The sequence below is a fragment of the Sphaeramia orbicularis genome, chromosome 2 (genome assembly GCF_902148855.1).
Source record: "Sphaeramia orbicularis chromosome 2, fSphaOr1.1, whole genome shotgun sequence".
NCBI classification, from domain to species: domain Eukaryota; kingdom Metazoa; phylum Chordata; class Actinopteri; order Kurtiformes; family Apogonidae; genus Sphaeramia; species Sphaeramia orbicularis.
The window spans coordinates 26,514,808-26,540,267 of record NC_043958.1 but is presented as its reverse complement, the minus strand read 5'-3'; the positions used below and the strand labels follow the sequence as shown (position 1 = coordinate 26,540,267).

Below are 25,460 nucleotides of genomic sequence, written 5' to 3'. Positions count from 1 at the left end.
ACAAACAAACAAACAAACAAACATATAAATAAGAGGGTTTCTTAAAGATTGGAACAGAGGAAACAAACTTCATTTGAAGGGATTAGAGGCAGAGAAGCCTATGGGAATGTATATGTGTACGTATGTAACAGTGTTTATATGAATTTGTACATGTATATGTAAATGTATGAGCATGGGTATGTATATGTGCGTATATGCATATATGTGTATGTATGTATATGTAGGTGTATGTGTATATGATATATGTGGATGTGTGTATGTATGCATGTGTGCATGTATGTATGTAGATGTATGTATAGATAATTATGTATATGTGTATGTATCTGTGTATATATGTATGTGTATATATATGTATATGTGTATAGATGTGACTGTATATGGGTGTATAAGTATGTATGTATATATGTACATATTGTTGGTTTAGACAAAGGGGTGAGAGCTCATAAACTATGCTTCTTCTCACTCCTTTTCGAATATGACTTTTTTTTTTCTTTTCTTTTATGTGTATCATTATTTTATACTTCCTTGAATTTTCATTTCTATATTATGTTGTGCAAAGAAGTCAAATAATAGTAATCAGGAAGCTTGTATCATATCCATATAAGAAATGAATCAATTTTTAAAAAAAAAGGAAAAAAAAAAAAAAAAAAAGGAGAAATATATTTTGACAGAAACTGTTCCAAAAAAAACCGGAACTAACATTTTATTGCGTGTTTAACCCTTTCATGCATAGTGGTCACTCCAGTGGACAGCTATTCTAAAGCTGTTCTCTTGTATATTCATGGATTTTATTGTTCTTTTCTTTTCTTTTTCTTTCTTGTTTTTGTTTTTGTTTTGTTTTGTTTTGTTTTACACATAGCTTTATTAAACTTTTAAGACACTACATATCTTTTCTGGCATGAATTGGTAACATTATGTAGATCTCTCCTGAGCATAAACCCCCAGAATTACAAGCCCTCCCCATAGTTTTCACACAATTTATCAGTAAATACATGTTTCTGTGCGTCAAAAATTAAATGTGTGGTGTCCAGCTGGGTGGACATGTTTGCAACTTCATGAAAAATACGCTCATAAGATTTTTTTTTCATTATTATTATTATTATTATTATTATTTTAATTTTTATTATTTATTTATTTATTTATTTATTTATTTATTTATTTATTTTCAGAAGAAAATTTTCAATCGCATTGTTTTTTTCATGCCTAAAGAGGAATAAAAACACTCAGGAAAAAACACTTGATTAAGGTTCTCATAATTCGTGCATGAAAGGGTTAATGTGTTTATTGAAGGGCTTATTTTGATCGGCACGGTTATTAATATATTTAACAAATAGCTCTGTATTATATTTAATGTTGGCTATTATCCCTTACATCAGGTTTTGTTTTTTTTTTTTTTTTGTTTGTTTTTTTTTACATCAGGTTAATAATGTTGTTTATAGTGGCATAAATGACGTCATAGACCCTGATATCAGAAACAGAACGGCCTTTATTGTCATTGGACAGCACAAAGTACAAATGCTGCGTAAAGTGCGCAATAGTTGGGACTGTCCAACAGGAAACTGGGGTGTGTTTCCGAGCGGATAGGTGGGGCTTTGGGTTGTCCTGAATAACTCGAAGTGGACTAACTGAGACTTTACAGTTCACACACCGAGTGGATTTGTCTTTGTCCCACGCGCATAACGGGCTTCGTGACACCAGAAAGACGCAGGCGCACTTCAGGACGCAGGTATGAAGATGATTAATGTTGTGGAATAAAATGGACTTCGCCTTAAGGCTTTCTTATCATCATGTTTTATGCCAGTGTCTGAAACCAGGAGCTGACTTGAGCAACAGTAAAGTGTTCATACGCAGTTCATACTTTTAGTGAAATGTCAGGTTGTTATTTGCAGAAGAAAGACTAAATGTGTCCTGTAGTCTGTAGGATAGTGTTTTAGATCAGATCAGATTAGGCTTTAATGATCCCACAACGCAGAAAATCACAGGTCAAAGTAGCAACAGATTAAAGTGCAAGAAAAAAGTGCTTATATAAAGATAATGCAAAAGGCAAACAATATAACTAAAGATAATAATAGTAACTTATAAAACTCAGTAGTCTATACACATATTTTCATAAGGTTGAACTTTACCCCATGAGATACGTCATTCGCCTAGTCTTGAGGTCACACTAAATCCACAGCAAAAACTGGAGAGTTGAAATTTCAGGGTTAAACGTTTAAGCCTTTCATGCATTATGGTCACTCCAGTGGACAGTTCTTCTCCAGCTGTTCTCTTGTATATTCATAGGTTTTGTTGTTTTAGTTCCATATGAGCCAACACAGTGGACACTTATGCAACATCCCATAATACACTGCAATTCATACCATTACTCTAACTTTGCTGTTCTTGATAAACCTGATCTGCAGTAACATGTTTTAAGTGTAAATCAGTTATTTGTTAGAAAAAAAGAGTTGTTTTTTGCATATTATATGAGGTAATAACTAGCATTAGAGTATGGTAAAATGTGAGAGAACATCAAATTAGCAGCCTTAAAAATGTTTTTATTTCGTTGTTTTCATTTTACTTTCTGATATTGGGTTTTAAATACATATTTCTTTACTTGAAAAATTAAATGCATGGATATTTTTGTAACTCCATGAAAAAAAAAAAAAAAAAAAATACTCGATCACAAATTTTTTTTTATGCCAAAGGAGGTATAAAAACACTCCAGAAAAAAAAATCTTGACTAAGGTTCTCATAATTCATGCATGAAAGGGTTAAGAGTCAATTTTCACTCTCAAAGTGTAGTTTTAACTCACTGTGAGTTAAATGTCACTCAGAGTTGGGGTTAATGAAAAGAGTTAGTCAAGCCTCTGGAAATTAACTCAGCAGAAGTGTTGTTTTGCGTCTCTCCAGTGTTAATTTGCCTGGCCCCTGCATTTCAAACCAGGTGAACCTGTGCAATTTATATCAGACTGTCACTGTCAGAGAGAAAAAAGAGGAACAATAAATTTTCTAAAAAAAAAAAAAATGCATCAGCTTTCTTTGAATCATCCTGTTCACATTGAATTTTAAGTCATTACCTCCGCCAAGGAGGTTATGTTTTTGCCAGGGTTTGTTTGTTTGTTTGTCTGTTTGTCTGCCTGTTAGTGTGCAACATAACTCAAAAAGTTATTGACAGATTTGGATGAAATTTTCAGGGTTTGTTGGAAATGGGATAAGGAAGAAATGATTAAATTTTGGTGGTGATCGGGGGTGGGGGGGGCCCACAGGGGGGCCCATTTCCAACAAACCCTGAAAATTTCATCAAAATCTGTCCATAACTTTTTGAGTTATGTTGCACACTAACGGACAGACAAACAGACAAACAAACAAACAAACCCTGGCAAAAACATAACCTCCTTGGCGTGGGGGGGCCCATGGGGGGGGCCACTGATCAGCCTTGGCGGAGGTCTGCGCTCTCCGAGTGCTTTTCTAGTTTTTAATGGATTCGCTTTTTTTATGATTAAAATTAACACTACTTTCAGAGTGAAAATTAAGTAAAATGAGTATTATTTTTGTTACTTTCATGGTGTTAATTTAACTCTGTTTGAGTTAAAGGGCAAACTCTGACAGTGTAAATAATAAATCCATATGGGTTCATTTAACCCAGGTCGGTGAGATTATGAAGGGCGGCTGTGGCACAGTTGGTAGAGTGGGTCGTCCAATGACCAAAGGGTCGGCGGTTTGAATCCTGGCTCCGATTACCCATGCGTTGAAGTTGCCAGCTGGTGTGTGTGTGTGTGTGTGTGTGTGTGTGTGTGTGTGTGTGTGTGTGTGTGTGTGTGTGTGTGTGTGTGTGTGTGTGTGTGGTAAATGTGAGGAATTGTAAAGCACTTTGAGCACCATGAAAATGTAGAAAATGCACTATATAAGTTCAGTCCATTTACCATTTATGAACTCTTGTGAGTGTTGGGAGTTAAATCAGTCAGTGTTAAATTAATAATGGATTAGATTTTTTTATATTGTGCTTTTCTAGACACCCAAAGCGCTTTACATTATTGATCCATTATTCATTCACTCTCACATTCTCCCTCTGGTGGTGGTAAACTACATCTGTAGCCACAGTTGCCCTGGGGCAGACTGACAGAAGTGTGGCTGCCAATTCGCGCCAACAGCCCCTCCGACCACCACCAAACATTCATACACCAGTGTGAGTGGCACTGGAGGCAAGGAGGGTGAAGTGTCTTGCCCAAGGACACAACGGACTGACTAGGATAGAGCGGGATTCAAACCACCAACCCTTCGGTTATTGGACGACCCACTCTACCACCTGAGCCATGGCCGTTAACTCAGGTTTCTGAGTTAAAAAGGCAACTCTGGCATAGTGTTAAATAATTAACTCCAATGAAAATGTAAATTTAACTCTGTGATGTGTCGACCTATATAAACTCTGAAAAAGAGTTAAAATCAACTCTGTGGGAGTTGATTCAACTCCAATTTTTGCTGTGTGCTTGTCACTTTGGTTTGTAGACCTTGTTTTTTTAATTGAAGCGTGCATATTTATTTTGTATATCCTGGCTGTAACATGACGCAGAGACTGACCAGAGCATAGTACGACCCCCTCGTCTTGAAAATCTGGCAAAAATAATTGCCAGAGATACTTGGATTGAAATGAAGATTTGATTTTCATTCAGTTTACTTCAATCTGCTGTAGAGCGCCCCCTCCTATACAAATGCAAAAGGTGTTATGGTGTTTTCAGACATTTGACCTTAGAAAAGTGGGCCACAAACTAGGTCAAAGTCATACATTTCAGAACCCGTCCAAACTCTATACATGATTTATTTATAGTAAACATGTTAAGGTTCCAGTTGGTTTTTTTTTCAGAGTTAGTGTTAAAAGATGTGTCACAGACAGACAGACAGCTGGACAGACAGACATGCTGACAACAATAAAAAGTGCATATGTGGTCATTTTGAAACCTTATGTTGACTCAGATTTTTCCACAGAACTGTAACAACCATTATAAGGTTGTTACAGTTCAGCAAAACATTTGCTGTTCAAATGGGTATAGTGTTTCAACTAAATAACCTAAAGTAACTATTTTGGTAAGTATTTATAAGTATGGCAATAATGATGATTTACTTAAATTACATATTTGTGCAAAAAAAAAAAAAAGTGGTAATAAGCCTTGTAACAGATAAAAAACAAAAGAACATCTTTTTTTTTTTTTTTAACCCTTTCATGCATAAGTCACTCCAGTGGACAGTTATTCTCTTGTATATTAATGGGTTTAGTTGTTTTAGTTCCATATCAGCCAACACAGTGGACACTTACCCATCATCTCATATCCTGACATTCAGACCATTACTGTAACTTTGCTGTTCTTGATAAACCTGATCTGCACTAACATGTTTGAGTGTAAATCAATTGTTATTTGTCAGACAAGAAGGTTTTTTTTGCACATTATCTCGATGAAGTGAGGAATTAATAGCATTAGAATATGTTAAAATGTGAGAAGACATCAGATTATCAGCGTTAAACATGTTTTTATTTCATTGTTTTCATATCCCTCTCTGATATTGGGGTTTAAACACATGTTTCTTTACCTCAAAAATTAAATGCATGGATATTTTTGTAACTCCTCAGAAAAAAAAAAACCTTGATCGCGTTGTTTTTTTCATGCCTAAGGAGGAATAAAAACATTGAAGAAAAAAATCTTGACTAAGGTTCTCACAATTAATGCATGAAAGGGTTAATTTATGCAAATGGATAAAATACCCTGTTCCAGACAAAACTTCACATAAAATACAATTAAATATGTTGACTAATACGTGTTTCTATAACACCAGTTAGTGTTGTCGCAAAGATGTGCCATAATTAAAATTTCATTAGGGGCAAAAGAAAGTAATGGATCAAAGTAGCAACAGATTAAAGTGCAAGAAAAAAACAGTGCATGCATAAAGTTAATGCAAAAGATAAACATTATTATTATTATTATTATTATTATTATTATTATTATTATTATTATTAAGAAGAAGAATAGTGACTAATTAAACTCAATAGTCTATACACATATTTCCATAATGTTAAACTTTATCACATGAAATACATCATTCACCGAGTCTATGTTTCTATAACACTAGTTAGTGTTGTAGCAAAAATGTGCCGTAATTAAAATTTCATTTGGGGCAAAAGAAAGTACCGGATCAAAACAGACTATAGCCTCAAAAGTATAGACTATCTTTGACGAAAACAAACAGATAAGTTTCCATTTACAACTTTATTATATATAACATAGCTTATATAAGGAACAAGTAACTGTACCTAATTAAACTGAGTACCTAATTAAATTGAGTATTCTAGATAATTCACTTGAACCAAAATTTCTGTTGGACATGCACCCAATGTTTTAGTTACATGTACCCTATAAATTAGAGAAGAGATTTTACTAATTCTGACACACCCTGTTCTTCATCAGTACATAAGTTGATGTTGATCATATTTGTGTACACTTGGTAAGCTTAAATGTTATGTATCCATGTGCTCAGGATGGCTTGTTAAAACAATATTTAGTGCAGTAAGATAGCTGTCAGTAATAGATCAGAGAAAAAGACATGCAAAGTTCACATCCTTATCTTTAATATATAAAAAATTGTATAAGGTACCTTAAAATAGGTATAAATATCTTTACTTTGCATAATTTTCATTATCCAGTTCCAAGTAAAACCATAAAAAAACAAACAAAAAAAAAAAAACACTAATTTCATGATAACAGATCAAATGCCTAAAATCTCCAGACCCCAAACTTTACATGCAATAAAATTACTTTTTGGAAAATGTAGTTTAAAAATCTCAACACAGTATGTTGGATACACATAATAAAAGGTAAAATATGGAAAAAAGAAATTACATTTTTCAAATTTTTACAATATTAAAAAAAAAAAAAAAAAATGAGAAAATTGCAATTTTGAGATGTGCTTTCACCGAGCAGATATTCCCATCTTCACATGGCTGTAACTTTTTGTCAACAGGAATTTTTCAAAATCAAAAACAGATCCAAAAACTTGACAAAATTTGCTAAAAAAAATTTACCATAAAAGTGTATTGGGGGACAATTTAAATTTTTTACCATGCATGTATACCTCCCCTCGACCAGGCCCAAATGAGATAAAAGCCAATGGTGGAAGAACTATTCAAAAAGTACTAATATCAAGAGAAAATGCCTCACTACAAGTCAGAATTTTACATCCATAACATTATTATGTACAGAATTAAACAATGAAAAATCAAAGTCATGCAGTAACATTTGATAAAGAAGTGCTTTATTATAGTACATGATGTTTTTAGGTTAATATTATTGGTGCAGAAGCATGAACATTCCATTTTACTACACCAAAATGAGGACAAAATAGCTAGTAACTACATCTGTCAGACAAATGGAGGGAAGTAAAAGTACAATGTGACCCTCTGAGAAGTATTGGAGTAGAAGTATGAATTGTTACTAAGGTTGCGTGGGTGTTGGAGCCTATCACAGCTGACTAGGGATGTAACGATATGAAAATTTCATATCGTTTCATATTTATTGTGACCAAAATTATCACGGTTATCATTATTATCATGGTATTGTTGAAATTGTGCTCAAAATGTTCAAAAAGCACTAATACACACACTGAAATAATTTAATCAAGTTGTATTAAAAAAAAAATAATAATAATAAAATAATTGGCATAATGTACCTTCTGTTGCACAAACATTCAAATATTTAACCCTTAGTGGTCTGAGCCTATTTTGTCCATTTTTCAGTACTTTTGATTTTGCCTTTATATACTATATAAACAAATATTTACTATACCCATGTTTGGGATCTGTTTTTCTATCTCATCTGTCTATTATTTTTTCACTTTAACCTACTACACCAACATAAAAAGACAAAAAACACAAAATATATAAAATCCGATTTGAAAAATGTATTTAATTTATTGCATAAATAATACAGATGTTTAACGAACCTTTTCAAAGACTTTAAAAGTGAATATTGGTTCCAAATATTAGGTATATATTAGGTATAAAATTGTAATAAATTAAAACTATGCTCAAATATTTGGCATAAAAGCAGATCTTTACATAGGCGTTTTCTCCCCTAAAAGTGCGGTAATCAAACACGGTTATCATGATAATTAGAATTTAAATGGTAATAATAACCGTCTGCAATTTTACCGCGGTTTATCATGATACCGGTAACACTGGTCTACAATTTTTTAGAAATGATTTGCTTCAGAGATTAAATGTGCTAAATGTTACGTATTTTAATAAGATTAATTGGAAAATAAATGACAAAAGTGCCGGTTTGCTGATGTTTTCAAGGTATATGATTAAGTGTTATTACACATATATATTGGTTTATGTACATTTATATAATAGTTTTATAAATCTTCCACTAAATAGAACCTGTAAAGTGAATGTATTCTAATGTGCAGACAGTGTTTTGAAGTAGATCGTGTAGCTCTGAGACAAATATTCCTTTGGAGTCAAACCCATTCTCTCCTTAATTCTTGAATTTCACATTTTGACCCAAGGCTGTATCTTGGAAAGTTCAGCCAACAAGCATTTTTGACTTGATTTTTCTTTATCAGTGACTCTCATGTGGTAAAATTTCATTATTTTTATTCTGGAAGCATTTTCCTTGTAGACCAGTGTAATCGTTACATCTCTACAGGTGACAGTAGCAAAAGTAAGGTGTGAGTACAAGCTCTTAACTACGCAGTAAAAGTATTTCCTTACAGTCCACTTGTAAAACTATGTGAGTATTATTGAGAAAATGATTTGCTTTAAACAGTAAAGTCTGTCTGATGTCCTATCACCCAGTGGGATTTCACCTTGCACAACAGTTTATTACAACACCTGAGATTACTTTGGTGTTTTGAAATAACTTTCTCTCTCTTTCCACAGTCATGTATCTGTACCTCTTGGCACTGCTGGTTCTGTATTACCTGTACCGCTGGGTCAGAGAACTACCCACGGTCCCAGACAAGGGCAACAAGTATGTGTACATCACAGGCTGTGACACTGGATTTGGGAACCTCCTGGCTCGACATCTGGACAAAAAAGGGTTCAGAGTGATCGCAGGGTGCTTTACTGAAAAAGGAGAGGAGGAACTTAAAAAGTCTTGCTCCAGCAAAATGATCACGACACACTTAGATGTTACATCTAAAGAAAGTGTTGCCAAAGTTTCTGCAATGATTAAGGAGAAAGTAGGGGAAAGTGGTGAGTCTTGACTCTGTTGTCATAGGAACTGGTTCTTCCTGTGTCATTGACGTTAACCCTGAAGCTAAACATTATTAATGCACTGTTGACACAAATGCATAAAAAATGTAGTCGCTGGTGTTTAAGCCTCTGTCTTCAAAATCTACAAAAATTGAATGAACACCACCTGATGCAGTAATTATTTTATTTTATGTAACATTTATTTAACCAGGAAAAAAAACAAAAACGCAAGAGTGTCCTGGCCAACACAGCGGCAGCAGAAGTCACACAAATTAGAAATCACAGCCATACATCCACACTAAAAATATACATAAAACACATAATAAAAGTCAATTCTAAAACCATACATAAATCACTGAACTAAGAAAATGCATATAAAACACCATGAATAATGTAAAAGGTACTCAAAGTAGAACAACAATGTTCTTTAAAATCATCCTAATGCAGAATCAGTTAGAAAAACACCTACATCTGGATTTATCCTTTTCCTATTCATTTAGAACACATGTCAAATATAGGGCCTGGAGGCCAAACCCGACCCGCCAAAGGGTCTAATCCGGCCCCTGGGATGAATTTGTGAAATGCAAAATTTACACTGAAGATATTAACAACCAAAGTTGTCAAAATCATTTTAGTTCAGGCTCCCTATACAGACCAATAAAATCAAAAGGGGATCAGACCATTTAAATATTATTATAATAACCAATAAATAATAGAACCCCCAATTTTTTCTCTTAGTTTTAGAGTTTAAAAAAAGTAAAATTACATGAAAATGTTTACGATTACAAGCAATTCTTTCACAAAACAGTGAATAACCTGAACAAATATGTACAACCTGAAATGTCATAAGGGAAGTAAGTATTTTAACAATATTCTGCCTGTTACTAAATATTTTGTGTATTTGTTGATCCACTGTGATTTGTAAGTTGTAATATACAGGGGTTGGACAAAATAATGGAAACACCTTCACCTCAAGATGATAATGCCCCAATCCATACAGCTAGAATTGTTAAAGAATGACATGAGGAACATTCTAATGAAGTTGTGCATCTCGTATGGCCGGCACAGTCCCCAGACCTCAACATTATTGAGCATTTATGGTCAGTTTTAGAGATTCAAGTAAGACGTCGATTTCCACCGCCATCGTCTCTAAAAGAGTTGGAGGGTATTCTAACTGAAGAATGGCTTAAAATTCCTTTGGAAACAATTCACAAGTTGTATGAATCAATACCTCGGAGAATTGAGGCTGTAATTGCCGCAAAAGGCGGACCTACACCATATTAAATTATATTTTGTTGATTTTTTAAGGTGTTTCCATTATTTTGTCCAACCCCTGTGCATGTGTAAATGATGAACTAGGAATAATATTGTTAAAAATGAACTTATTTTTCTTAAGACATTTCAGGTTGTTTGAGTTATTCAGATTTTTAAGGAAACTTTGAAGATGTAAACATTTTCATAATGTAATTTCACTTTTTTCACTGTTATTATTGTAGTGGTCTGGCTCATTTCACATTATATTGGGCTATATGTGGCCCTTAAACTAATATGAATTTGACACCGATTTAGAATGACTTTGAAGAGACCAGTTCCTTTAGCTGTATCTCCTTCTGTAAGTTGTTCCAGAACATTTAAAAGCTTTCATTCCCAGTTCTGTTTGGACTTTTGGAACTTGTAAAGATAACAGATCCTGAGATTGGACACTGTAGTTATCAAAGTCATTCCAACACATGTAGACCAGTAAATATGATGGAAGCAGATCTAAAATACATTTAGAGATAAAAATAAAACCAGTGTTTTAGCCATGTAAAAAGATCTGTCCGTCTACCTCGAGTGTATAAAAGACAATGGTGAGTCCGAGCTGAGACACCGTTATCTATCAGAATCAGAATACTGTATTAATCCCGGGGGGAAATTATTGGGTGTTAAAGTAGCAGGAAAGAAAAGATCAATACAACAGAAAAAGAAAAGAATATATATACACTATATTGCCAAAAGTATTCGCTCACCTGCCTTGACTAGCATATGAATAATATGACGTCGTTCCACCCTTTGCAGCTATAACAGCTTCAACTCTTCTGGGAAGGCTGTCCACAAGGTTTAGGAGTGTGCTCATGGGAATTACTTACCATTCCTCCAGAAGCGCATTTGTGAGATAACACACTAATGTTTGACGAGAAGGCCTGGCTCTCAGTCTCCACTCTTGGTCATCCTAAAAGTGTTCTATCAGGTTGAGGTCAGGACTCTGTGCAGGCCAGTCAAGTTCATCCACACCAAACTCTGTCGTCCATGTCTTTATGGACCTTGCTTTGTGCACTGACGTATGTTGGAACAGGAAGGGGCCATCCCCAAACTGTTCCCACAATGTTGGGAGCATGGAATTGTCCAAAATCTCATGCTTCAGCATACCAAGAGATTTGGCATTGCTTTAGACCAAGGTTATTATCGTGAATGAAAACTAACGAAATGACGAAAACTAGAATTGTAAAAACATTTTCGTTAACTGAAATAAATAAAAACTATAATTAAAAGAAAAAAAACGATAACTAACTGAAACTGTATTGCGTGCTTATAAAACTAACTAAAACGTATAAAAATTATGGATAAAATTCTCTTCGTTTTCGTCTTTGTCAAAGTCAGATTGATATGAAATCGATTTATTTTGCTCTAGCAATTTTAACTGCTGGCACCATACGGAACTTCATGGTCCGTCACTAGTGGTTTAGAGTCGTCTTCTGGTCCCCACTCTACCTGGAAACATGGAGACTAAAGTTGGGAGAAAGCAGCAGAGTCCTGTCTGGGATTTATTTGAATATGATGGAGAAGAAGAGAAAAGATATAAAGAAACTAAAACTAAACTAAAACTAAGCATTTAGAAAACAACAAAACTAATAAAACCTAGCAAACCTGCTCTAAAAACTAATTAAAACTAACTGAATTAGAGAAAAAAAAGTCAAAACTAAATAAAAACTAAACTATAATGAAAAATCCAAAACTATTATAACCTTGCTTCAGACTTGGTATTGCTTCAGTATACCAAGAGATTTTGGACAATTCCATGCTCCCAACATTGTGGGAACAGTTTGGGGATGGCCCCTTCCTGTTCCAACATGACTGTGCGTCAGTACACAAAGCAAGGTCCATACAGACATGGATGACAGAGTCTGGTGTGGATGAACTGGACTGGCCTGCACAGAGTCCGGACCTCAGCCCCATAGAACACCTTTGGGATGAATTAGAGCGGAGACTGAGAGCCAGGCCTTCTGTCCAACATCAGTGTGTTATCTCACAAATGCGCTTCTGGAGGAATGGTAAGAAATTCCCATGAACACACTCCTAAACCTTGTGGACAGCCTTCCCAGAAGAGTTGAAGCTGTTATAGCAGCAAAGAGTTGACCGACATCATATTAAACCCTATGGATAAAGAATGGGACGTCACTTAAGTTTATATGCAAGTCAAGGCAGGTGAGCAAATACTTTTGGCAATAGAAGTGTATATAAAAAGTAGCAGGAAAGAAATGATCAATACAACACAAAAAGAAAAGAATATATATATATATATATATATATATATATATATATATATATATATATATATATATATATATATATATGCACTACCAGGCAAAAGTTTGGACTCACCTTCTTATTTAAATGACATGAGATGGACCACAGATGGCCAACAAGTGCTCAGTATCATTTGGAACTCCTTCCAGACTTTTGGAAAACATTTCAGATGATTACCTCATGAAGCTCGTCGAGAGAATGCCAAGAATGCACAAAGCAGTTGTAAAAGCAAAATGTGGCTATTTTGAAGAATCTAAAATATAAAACATGCTTTGAGTTTTGTCACATCTTTTTAAACTACATAATTCCATATGTGTTCATTCATAGTTTTGATGCCTACAGTGAGAATCTACAATGTAAATACACATAAAAATAAAGAAAAAACAAGTGAGTCCAAACTTTTGCCTGGTAGTGTGTATATATATATATAAATATATATATAAATAAATATATATATATATATATATATATATATATATATATATATATATATATATATATATATATATATATATATATATATATATATATATACAGGGTGGGGAAGCAAAATTTACAATGAACATTTAGTTGTTTTTTCTCAGCAGGCACTACGTCAATTGTTTTGAAACCAAACATATACTGATGTCATAATCATACCTAACACTATTATCCATACCTTTTCAGAAACTTTTGCCCATATGAGTAATCAGGAAAGCAAACGTCAAAGAGTGTGTGATTTGCTGAATGCACTCGTCACACCAAAGGAGATTTCAAAAATAGTTGGAGTGGCCATAAAGACTGTTTATAATGGAAAGAAGAGAATGACTATGAGCAAAACTATTACAAGAAAGTCTGGAAGATACTATTAAAGAAGAATGGGAGAAGTTGTCACCCGAATATTTGAGGAACACTTGTGCAAGTTTCAGGAAGTGTGTGAAGGCAGTTATTGAGAAAGAAGGAGGACACATAGAATAAAAACATTTTCTATTATGTACATTTTCTTGTGGCAAATAAATTCTCATGACTTCCCCACCTTGTGTGTGTGTATATATATATATATATATATATATATATATGTATAAAGCTCTAAATATACCTCAGAATATATTTACATATTACAACACTCTATTAAGACACAAAATTTGAACAGCAGTTTGTTCAGTATGTACTAGACAAGATATTATCAATATGATAATTAAAGAAATCGAACAAACAAAGGACACCGCTGTCATATTTGTTTTCATTTCTAGGCTTATGGGCTGTGGTGAACAATGCAGGAGTGTCTGTTCCCACCGCACCATGTGATTGGCTCACCATTGATGACTACGTTTTCATGCTGAATGTGAACCTGAACGGGGTCATCGCCGTGACCCTGAGCGTCCTGCCGCTTATTAAGAAGGCGAGGGGAAGGGTGGTCAATGTCGCCAGTGTGTTTGGAAGAGTCAGTCCCACAGGAGGCCCGTACTGTGTCTCTAAGTACGGCGTGGAAGGTTTTAACGACAGCCTCAGGTGAAACATTTACTCAGATGATTAATTATTTATCAGTGTACCAACAAAGATTTCGCTCTTCAAACATCGATATGCTCAAATGTCCTGTTTAGGTTGAATATGATGCCTTTTGGTGTCAAAGTCCTTTGCATTGAGCCAGGCTTCTTCAAAACCAACGTGACTGACACTGGTATCCTGAGCAAAAACGTCAAGATGCTATGGGACAAACTGCCCAAGGATGTGAAAGATGACTATGGACCAGAGTATCTTCCAAAGTGTAAGTTTAACCACATAAATACTCAAATACACAGTGGTGGATCCAGAAAAAAAAAAAAAAAAAGGGGGGGAGGGGGAGGGGGGGTGCTGCTGCTGCAGGAGAATGGTGGTTATATATGCTTCAAATTAAATGAGGTTGTTCTCAGTTATGGCCTTGAATTCCATTGCATTTCAAATAATTTCAAATTAGAAACAACAGGATACAGTAGAGGTACAGGTCTATTTTGACAGCTTTGTGTGATACACTCAATCACCAGCTCTGTTCCATGGCAACTCAAAGATTACACATAGTTCTGACTATATACATTACATACCTTCTGTGGCTCCCCAAGTTGTCTCTGCATGATTGTTAGACTTTAGTTCAGATTTAACTCCTTTTACCATATAAACACTAGTTATAAATGATGCATGTGCATTAGACGCTTCCCCCTCCTCCAATACGATAGGGGAGCCTTGGGGTGGAAAAATTAGCACCACCCACAGGGGTAAACATCACATCCCGAAAAGTAAGATATGGAAATAGCAAATACAGGGGTTGGACAAAATAATGGAAACACCTTAAAAAATCAACAAAATATAATTTAATATGGTTTAGGTCCGCCTTTTGCGGCAATTACAGCCTCAATTCTCCGAGGTATTGATTCATACAACTTGTGAATTGTTTCCAAAGGAATTTTAAGCCATTCTTCAGTTAGAATATCCTCCAACTCTTTTAGAGACGATGGCGGTGGAAATCGACATCTTACTTGAATCTCTAAAACTGACCATAAATGCTCAATAATGTTGAGGTCTGGGGACTGTGCCGGCCATACGAGATGCTCAACTTCATTAGAATGTTCCTCCTGCCATTCTTTAACAATTCTAGCTGTATGGATTGGGGCATTATCATCTTGAGGTGAAGGTGTTTCCATTATTTTGTCCAACCCCTGTAGGTCAGCTCGTAACATTACTGCCGTGCAGACCCAAATGCTCCTTAAATAGGCAGTTGTCTCTTCATGATTAGAGTTTAGTCTGGTTTAGATTTAACTCCCTTCACCAATATAGACTCTCATCATAAATGGCACATGCGCAGTAGACCCCCCCCCCCCCCCAATACAGGAGATAGGAGATTCTTGGGGTGCATAAATTTGTGCCTGGAAGTACAGGGTGACGCAAAAAAAAACGGGAACTTTTTAACAATCCAATAAAACCAAGAGTGATGGAAGAAAAATATTTTATTCATAGTAATTGAAACCTTAAAACATGCCATTTAGGAAACAATGATGGAATTTTCATTTTTTAAAATTACTTCCTGTAGATGGCGTCCTCCTGTACGAATGCATTCTTGAAATCTGCTGTTGAGATTCCTCATTGACCGCTGCAACATCTCAGCTGGGATACTGTGAATTTCATCCTGAATTCTCTGTTTTAACTCATCCACAGTTCTTGGTCGAGTCGTGTACACTTTACTCTTGAGATAGCCCCACGAGAAAAAATCACAAACGGACAAATCTGGCGATCTAGGGGGCCAGGGAACGTTACCGAATCTTGAGATCACACGGTTACAGAACAATTCTCGCACAACTGCCAGTGGTTACTAAAATGGGGGTGTGTTTACTTGCTCAAGGTCCCTGTCTCGCAGTGCTGCCACTTGCTCATGTCCGCCAATACGCACTTCAAAAATTCCCTTTTTTTTCCCATAGTAACCATTGACCAAGAACTCTGGATGAGTTAAAACAGAGAATTCAGGATGAAATTCACAGTATCCTAGCTGAGATGTTGCAGTGGTCAATCAGGAATCTCAACAGCTGATTTCAAGAATGCATTCGTACAGGAGGACGCCATCTACAGGAAGTCATTTTTAAAAAATGAAAATTTCATCATTGTTTCTTAAATGGCATGTTTTAAGGTTTCAATTACTATGAATAAAATTTTTTCTTCCATCACTCTTGGTTTTATTGGATTGTTAAAAAGTTCCCGTTTTTTTGTGTCTCCCTGTACATGTGGACAGCTAACTTAGGCAGTAATATTTTGGTCTATGATGCAGGAGACTGGGGTTCAAATCCTGACAAAGACCATTTATATTATTTTCAACGTTTTATATGTTCAAACAGGGGGGCGCATTGTCCAGGGCGCCGGTAGTAGGTAAATCCATCACTGGATATTCATGTACTCATTAACTTCTTTTTTGTCTGCCCCAGCACTGGACGTAATAGCAAATAAGGTTGCGAAGATCAGTGATGGAGATCTGATGAAGGTGGTCCGCTGTATGGAGCACGCCATATCTGCTGTCCGGCCTCGTACCCGCTACTCCGCAGGCTGGGATGCCAAGTTTTTCTGGCTGCCACTGTCATACATGCCATCATGTGTCTCTGATTACCTTCTGAGTAAAGAGTCTATTCCAATAGCAAAACAATTGGAATAAAGTGTGTTTCTCTATACGTCAATCTGTGCACATTTCATTTCCTGTATCTGTTCATATAATGCATGCCCACCAGTATGACTGTACTGCTGCTGATTTCATATGCAGTTTTGGATAGAAAGCATTTTATCTGGAAAACAATTACACATTACCCTTGTGAAATAAACCATGAAAAAGTAAAGTACTGTGTCTTTCTGGTTATATCAGTATCAGTGGGTTCTTCTGTGACTGTTTGCCTAAAGGGTTAACAGCAATTCTACGGATACACTTTGGAATTAAGCTTATCTTCAGCAAGATAGACATGCTTACATTTGGCCTTGACTACAGGAAAAGGATGTGATAAAGCATGTGTGTTAAATGTACGGCTCGCGGGCCAAAACCTGCCCGCCAAAGGGTCCAATTCGACCCCTGGGATGAATTAGTGACATGTAAAAATTACACCGAATATATTACCAGTCAAGGATGTCAAACACTTTAGGTTCCACAGACAGACCATTATGATCTCAAGTGGATCAGACCAGCAAAATTAGAATCAGAATCAGCTTTATTGGCCAAGTATGTGAACACATACAACACATGTTTCAACATGAATCAAATCACACCTGAACATAGACCTAATATAGACAAACATTCAACCAGAGACAAGGACAACAATGGGATGAGATTTAAAGTGGATATGTTATATGTACAGAGTGCAAATTAGAGTTTTATACAGTGGGTGGATGTGTACAGGGATCCAGTCTATTAACCCTTTCATGCATGAATTATGAGAACCTTAGTCAAGATTTTTTTTTTTTTTTCTGGAGTGTTTTTATACCTCCTTAGGCATAAAAAAAAATGCGAATGAGTTTTTTTTTTTTTCATGGAGTTACAAAAATATCCATGCATTTAATTTTTTTTAAGTAAAGAAATATGTATTTAAAACCCAATATCATAAAGTAAAATGAAAACAATGAAATAAAAACATTTTTAAGGCTGCTAATTTGATGTTTTCTCACATTTTACCATACTCTAATGCTAGTTATTACCTCATATAATATGCAAAAAACTACTCTTTTTGTCTAACAAATAACAACTGATTTACACTTAAAACATGTTACTGCAGATCAGGTTTATCAAGAACAGCAAAGTTAGAGTAATGGTATGAATTGCAGTGTATTATGGGGTGTTGCATGAGTGTCCACTGTGTTGGCTCATATGGAACTAAAACAACAAAACCCATGAATATACAAGAGAACAGCTGGAGAAGAACTGTCCACTGTAGTGACCACAATGCATGAAAGGGTTAAAATAAATGTTTATGTATATATTATTTACAGTGGGTTTTATATAGCAGTATGTACAGAAAGTGCACATTGGAGTTTAATACAATGAGTGAATATGTACATGGATCCGGTCTATTAAAATATGTTTATGCATGTTATATTGTAGTATAAATTTGTCAGAGTATTTTACATAAAGCAAATAGAGTTTTTATACAGAGTGATGAAAATAAGTTTGCGAGTGGGTGAACTGGAGTCAGGTGGATACTGACACTGGATGGCTCATAAAGTAAAATACCATCAAAACAACCTATAATATGATCTAAAGCACTTTGGGCTTCTTTATGTTGTTGTAAAGTGCTTTATAAATGAACTTGATTTAATTTGATTTGACAATAAATTATAAATAATGTCAACCCCAAATTTTTGTCTTCGTTTTAGAGAAAAAAAAAAGTCCAAAAACGGGTCCAATTTAGTTCATGGTATAAATCTGTGAAACACAAAAATTACTCAAAAGATATTAGCAATCATTTTATTTCAGGGGCCACATTCAGCCCAATTTGATATCAAGTGGGTCGGACCAGTAAAATACTAAAATGACATCATGACAATGTTTGCATTTACAAAATATCCTTTCAGAAAACAGTGAATAACCTGAACAAATATGAAAAACCTTAAATGTCTCAAGGCAAGTAAGTGTAATTTTAACAATATTCTTCATGTAACTAAATGTTTTGTGTATTTGTAGATCCACTGTGATCTGTAAGTTATAATGCATGTGAAAATCCCAAGCCGAGACATAATATTATTAAAACTGCACTTATTTTTCTTTTCAGATTTCAGGTTGTTCATATTTTTTTCAGGTTATTCAAAGGATAGTTTGTAAAAGTAAACATTGTCATATGGAAATTTCACCTTTTTGCACTAAAACAAATAGACATATTTGGAGTTGTCCTTATTTATAGGTTATTATGCTGTTGTTTTACTGGTCCGGCACATTTGAATGTGGCCCCTGAACTAAGATGAGTTTGACTCCCCTGTTATAAGGGCCATTATCAAAGCACAAGGATTGGGATAGTTTTGTTTGGGAAGGAATCCCCTTTGAAAAAGAGGTTAAATTAATTCTCTATAAATGTAAAAATACACCATCTAATTTATTGGTGAATTTGGACAAAAGTTGTATCTGACTGGTAAAGATACAGTTCTCCCATCTTCTGTATTTCATCGATCAATGAGATGAACCCACTCTCTGTAACTGGATGCAGTATGAAATGATAGGAGGGTCACTTTAAAATGGATTTTACAACAAATTCCAAAATACAGGCCTTAAATGGAATTTGTGATGTATTCTCTCAGATTACTTAACATGAATCGTGTACTTAAAATTCTAGGGATTATCTTTATAGCATCTTGTATTATTGCATACCAGTTAAATGAACCTCACTCTGAATACACATGAACTGCAAGATTATGTAAACATGTAAGCATGTGATGGTTTATCTGGCTGAAGGATAAAAACCAGTTTTGTTGCCTTACCTATGATCCTCTTACAGGCACCTAAACAGCTTTCACCTCATTTTTCCACAGCATGAAATAGCTGAGATAGACCTAATATTAAGTTCACTCTTCAGTTGAGTGTAAATACAGAGTTTGCATAAAACTACAGTGAATGTGGTCTTAAACTAATCAGTCCCCTGGAGTATTTGCTGTGACTCAATTACAACTAGTTTTCTGTTTAACTTGTGAATTTGAAATAATTCAACACTGACAATGCACTTATTTGTATTACATCTCCCTAAGCACTGGCACCCCTCAGGGCTGCATCTCGAGTCCACCACTGTTCACTCTAATGACACACGACTGCTGCAGCAGGTCCACTACTAACCACATTGTGTGGGCCTCATCCAGAATGATGATGACCAGGCCTACAGAGGATTTAAAATATCAAGTGGACTAGTGTGAACAACCTGGCCTGGAACATTGCTAAAACGAAAGAAATAACTGTCAGCTTCAGGAAGAACCAACCCAGGCTGCCAACCACACACCACTCTTCATTGACAACTCAGCAGTGGAGACAGTGAGCAGCACCAGGTTCCTTAGGGTGCAGATAATGTATTCTCTGACCTGGTTCCAACACTCAAAGCATCATTATAGACTAGGGGTCAGCAACCCCGGTCCTTGAGAGCAACTGTCCTGCATGTTTTAGATGTTTCCTTCTTCCAGCACACCTGGCGGTCATTATCAGGCTTCTGCAGAGCTCGATGATAGGCTTATCATTTGAATCAGGTGTGTTGGAAGAGGGATACATATTAATCATGCAGGATAGTAGCTCTCAAGGACCAGGGTTGCTGACCCGTTATAGATCCTTCCCACCCCCATCATGGAGTGTTCTCACTGCTGGCCCTGGGAATGAGGTTTTGGGAGCCCACTTCTGTTGTGCCGTGGCCAGGTTCAGCGACAATGTCTCTTGATGCTGTAAGACTGCAGAACTCAAACTATCTTCCCCTTCCTCCCTTATACAGGACTGCTCTTGTCAAGGAGTTTGAGGTAACTGTGCAATACAGAGCCTTTCACTTGAACCATCATTTCCATTACTGATAATTGTCATTATTTGACATTTATATGCCTATTTATTTCATATATAGTATCCATTTTATTTTTCCTGCTGTGTTCTTAGCCACTGCATTAAAATTCCATTTTGATGTAACTCCAAATGACAGTCTGTCCATGTCTGTATGTCATGTATTGGTACAGACAAGTATTCACCGAATTTAAACAAACACAAATCCACTGTTAGTCCACCCTTTTATTTCAGTATATGACAAGCTGCAACACAGTTTGCAGAGCTTAACATGGCTCAATAACACCATCTTGTGGTCAGAGTAGAAGAGGACTACCATAAGATGAAAAGCCTCATTATGGACAAGATTCAACTAAAAACATAGTAAAGCTTAGGAAATATACAGTTGACAAGATGTTTTGTGTAAAGACAGGTTTTATTCCATCTTCCTTTCATTGGAAACATTAAATATAACTTTCTCTCAGGATGACGAGACGGGTACATTTGCAATTTGACATGTTTTACAAACCAAGTGCTCCTAACCACACAACCCCTGTTTTCTCCCCTCATATTGTTCAGCTGTTTACGAGTGCTCCTCAGCCAGCTTCTCAGCCTTCTGAACGACTTCCTCAATGGGGCCGACCATGTAAAAGGCCTGCTCGGGGAGGGCGTCATACTCTCCTACGGAACCAAGTGCAGAAGGCAATATCAGTACATGCCACTAAATGTGACAGGAATGTTTAAAGACAAAGGAATCACATCAAGACTCACCGCCGAGGATGCTCTTGAAGCCCTTGATGGTCTCCTTGAGGGGCACCAGCTTGCCCAAGTGACCGGTGAAGACCTCAGCCACCTGGAAGGGCTGGGACAGGAAACGCTGGATCTTACGGGCGCGGGCCACAGTCAGTTTGTCCTCCTCAGACAACTCATCCATACCCAGGATGGCAATGATATCCTGCAGGGATTTGTAGTCCTAAAGGGAAAGATTTGTAATAGTTAGCCTCATAGCATAATTGCTCAAGTCATACACTATATGGACAAAAATACTGGGACACATTGAATTCAGGTGTTTCTTTTCTAACAGGGGTCTGGGATACAAAACAATGACAAATGTCATAATATAGTTTTATATTGTGATAATCATAAAATAAACATCAATATTTCCTTAAAGTTTAATGAGAGATTTTCTTTCTAAGTGAGAAATTGAAGAAAGTAGATGTTAGTTGTGGAAGAAAATTATAATTTACAATCAGCATGAAAAATATTTTAGAAATTTAGAGGCAGAACATTTAAAGTCATAGTCATGGATATAAGAAGAGCAAAACCAATGTTGAGGGAAATTTAGTAAAAACCCATCTGAGGCATTTTGGAAGCAAAAACAACAATTTAAACAAAACTAATCAGTGTAATGATATTTATCACAATATAAAACTATATTATGAAATTTGTCATAATTGATTTGCAGCCTAGACCCCTACTAGAAAAGAAACACCTGAATTCAGTGTGTCCCAAAACTTCTGTCCATATACTGTATGACTTAATTGCCTAACAAAATGCTAACCGCCAGTGAACAAAATTGGTTTAAAAACTGTAAAAAGCATGATTATGTTACCAACCTGAAGGATTTTCTGCACACCACGGGCGACATCGTAGTGCTCAGCTCCCACAATGTTGGGGTCCATGATACGGGAGGTGGAATCCAGGGGGTCGACAGCGGGGTAGATACCCAGCTCAGCGATGGCACGGGACAATACAGTGGTGGCGTCCAAGTGAGCGAAGGTGGTGGCGGGGGCAGGGTCAGTCAAATCATCAGCAGGCACATAGATAGCCTGAGAGAATAATGAGTACGTCACTCCAGAGTAGACTGCATTTACATTGTCCATTTCTACTGCACATGCTTTCAGTGATGAATGTGTACCTGCACAGATGTGATTGATCCCTTCTTGGTGGTGGTGATTCTCTCCTGCATGGTACCCATATCAGTGGCCAGAGTGGGCTGGTAACCCACAGCAGAGGGAATACGACCCAGAAGGGCAGACACCTGAAAAGTAGGCAGGTAATGAACTTCATGTTGCAGTTTTGAAAACAATCTTTGACTATTTACAAAAAATAAGTGGAGGCAAAATAAAATTTTGCTGAAGAGATTAGAACTTTTCATTAGAATCCAAAACAACCAATGAATTTAAAGTTATTCTTTCTGTGTAGTCACTATTGTCACTTTAGTTCACCGTTGCTGCTACACACACGATCACCAACTGTACTGTTGTTGCATACTGTGTAATTTTATGTATTAAACAGTTATTTTATTATTCGTTTATGCGTATTTTACAGTAGTTCTTATTCTATCCCATTTACCTTTTATGCTACAAAATAGAGACCTGGGAAACTATATTTCATTCCTTCATGTATCACTGACTGAATGATAAAAAAAGCTAAGTGAATAAACAAGTTATCCAAACCTCAGAGCCAGCCTGTGTGAAGCGGAAAATGTTGTCAATGAAGAGCAGCACATCCTGACCCTCCTGGTCACGGAAGTACTCAGCCACGGTCAGACCAGTCAGAGCCACTCTGGCACGAGCACCTGGGGGTTCATTCATCTGTCCGTACACCAGCGCTACCTACAGAAGACGACAGTTCAGGTCAGTGAAGTCTGCAGTCATGATATTGTGATTTTGAGCTTTTCTTCCATCCTGCTAAAAATGGCAGTCCTTACCTTAGAGGTGGTGTCCTTCAGGTTGATGACACCAGACTCAATCATTTCATGGTACAAGTCATTTCCCTCACGGGTACGCTCTCCCACTCCAGCGAACACAGAGTAACCACCATGAGCCTTCGCCACATTGTTGATCAGCTCCATGATCAATACAGTTTTGCCGACACCAGCACCACCGAACAGGCCTGTCAAATATTAGTGACATTTCAATATTTACAAACTTGATTTCTCAATATATTCCCAGTGTTAAATAAAAATCAATGAGATATAACAATCATAAGCACACATACCAATCTTTCCTCCCTTGGCGTATGGGGCCAGCAGGTCCACCACCTTGATTCCAGTGACCAGAATCTCCTGCTCCACACTCATGTCAGTGAATTCAGGAGCCTCTGCGTGGATGGGTGCAGTCCTAGAGGGAAATAAAATGTGTGTTTACAATAATAGACGCTGCATTATCTAAGCAGTTATGCAGACATAACCTGTGTGCTCTTTCTGTTAGAAAATATGATTTTACTGTGAAATGCATAGCAGGTTGTAGCCTGTGAAATGAACTCACTGTTTGGTGGAAATGGGACCCCTCTCATCAATGGGCTCGCCAATGACATTCATAATCCTGCCCAGGGTCTCAGGACCGACAGGAATTCTGATGGGGGCACCGGTGTCCAGAACTGTCTGCCCACGGACCAGACCTTCAGTACCATCCATAGCGATGGTACGCACTGTGTTCTCACCTAAACACAACATCATTCAACAAAGGCTTAATTATACTTTGTAATTGTCGATATGCAGAACAGTGGGAGTTGTAACAAAAAGAGGCTCACCCAGATGCTGTGCCACTTCCAGGACTAGCCTGGACTCACGGCCAGTGACTTCCAGGGCATTAAGGATGGGAGGGAGGCCTTCATCGAACTGGACGTCGACGACGGCACCGATGACGGCCACAATACGTCCGCTGGCTGCAGCGGCGGCGGCGGCAGGGGCGACATAGTCTCTACCTGTAAAACAAACGGTTCGTGCATTTAGTTCGTTGCCTTTCCAGTCGTGACCTTGTTGTGGCACTTGTTTTCAGTCCCTTGTCTACGCCATAATACAGCCATAGACGCGGTGCAGTGTGCAGACAGCGGCCCGATCAGGCTCAATGTCAAGCGATTAGTGTCGGCAGAGCCATGAGTCAGCTAATCTACAAATACATTAGCAATTCACATGAAAACAGAGATCGCATGTAGAGTAAGTCGCTTTCCATCTGTACAAACACTCTAAAAAAACATTACCTTAAGACGCATAACACGGTGTGGCAAGTTTGACAGATGAATGAAAGCTAACTGCTCCATGCTAACGTTACTACTATTGAACGACGTTTAGTTTACGGATGCATACATAAGCATTATCTGACCTTGTAAATCTTTCTTAAAATACTGTGTGGGACATGTATGCGTTAGTGTGACACGTGTAGACGACTGTCCAAAAAATTCAAGTTTGAGCTACGACCCGTAACTTGTAATGCTAACTTAGCAGGCTCACACGCCTCATGTCATTACAAAGGTCATTAATGGTATTACAAGTAAAACACATCACAGCGATTATCCTGTGCACCATATCGTTAGGGAGGCTTAAGATGGTTAAATATGACCATGCAATATTTTGTAATAACTTGCACAGAGATCAAAATTTAAATTTCTGTATTAAGGCCTGCTACACCACCGGCAAGGAAGTCAACGTGTTGCTAGCGCAAGCTAACATTAGCATCACCACTGTCCTCCACAGACACCGCTCAAACGTTCCTTTTCCTAACAAACATTTCATTAAAAAGTATCGCTCATGCAGGACATACGTGAGAGGACGGCTGGGGATCCAACAAGAGCTTTCAGGGGCTGAACCCCAGGCTTCAGAGCCTGCAGAGCCCCGGTGCAGCAGCGTCCCACAGCTCCTAACATGGTTAAAATGGCTGAAGGTGGAAAGAGACAGAGGAACTGGGGGCTTTATAA

General features: G+C 36.8%; 2 protein-coding genes across 3 annotated transcripts; one reads left to right on the top strand and one right to left on the bottom strand.

Annotated features, from left to right (window-relative positions):
• The first annotated feature begins 1,581 nt into the window (after nt 1–1,581).
• Nucleotides 1,582–17,108, top strand: LOC115433066 (retinol dehydrogenase 7-like). Its single transcript, XM_030154274.1, has 5 exons — nt 1,582–1,726; nt 8,909–9,223; nt 14,023–14,281; nt 14,374–14,537; nt 16,717–17,108. The coding sequence occupies exons 2-5, from the start codon at nt 8,911–8,913 to the stop codon at nt 16,938–16,940; spliced, it is 960 nt and encodes a 319-aa protein (XP_030010134.1). The 5' UTR covers nt 1,582–1,726; nt 8,909–8,910; the 3' UTR covers nt 16,941–17,108.
• Nucleotides 17,109–20,987: 3,879 nt separating this feature from the next.
• On the bottom strand, nt 20,988–25,460 carry LOC115433054 (ATP synthase subunit beta, mitochondrial). Of its 2 annotated transcripts, none has more exons than XM_030154253.1 (10): nt 25,307–25,460; nt 24,297–24,470; nt 24,032–24,206; nt 23,763–23,884; nt 23,473–23,657; nt 23,219–23,377; nt 22,678–22,800; nt 22,376–22,588; nt 21,531–21,732; nt 20,988–21,440 (listed from the first exon to the last, which is right to left on the bottom strand). In XM_030154253.1, exons 1-10 carry the CDS (start codon nt 25,407–25,409, stop codon nt 21,343–21,345), a joined length of 1,554 nt encoding a protein of 517 aa, XP_030010113.1. In that variant the 5' UTR covers nt 25,410–25,460; the 3' UTR covers nt 20,988–21,342. The 2 variants fall into 2 exon arrangements, with proteins under 2 accessions (XP_030010113.1, XP_030010122.1); XM_030154262.1 differs by having other exon boundaries at nt 24,032–24,211; nt 24,302–24,470.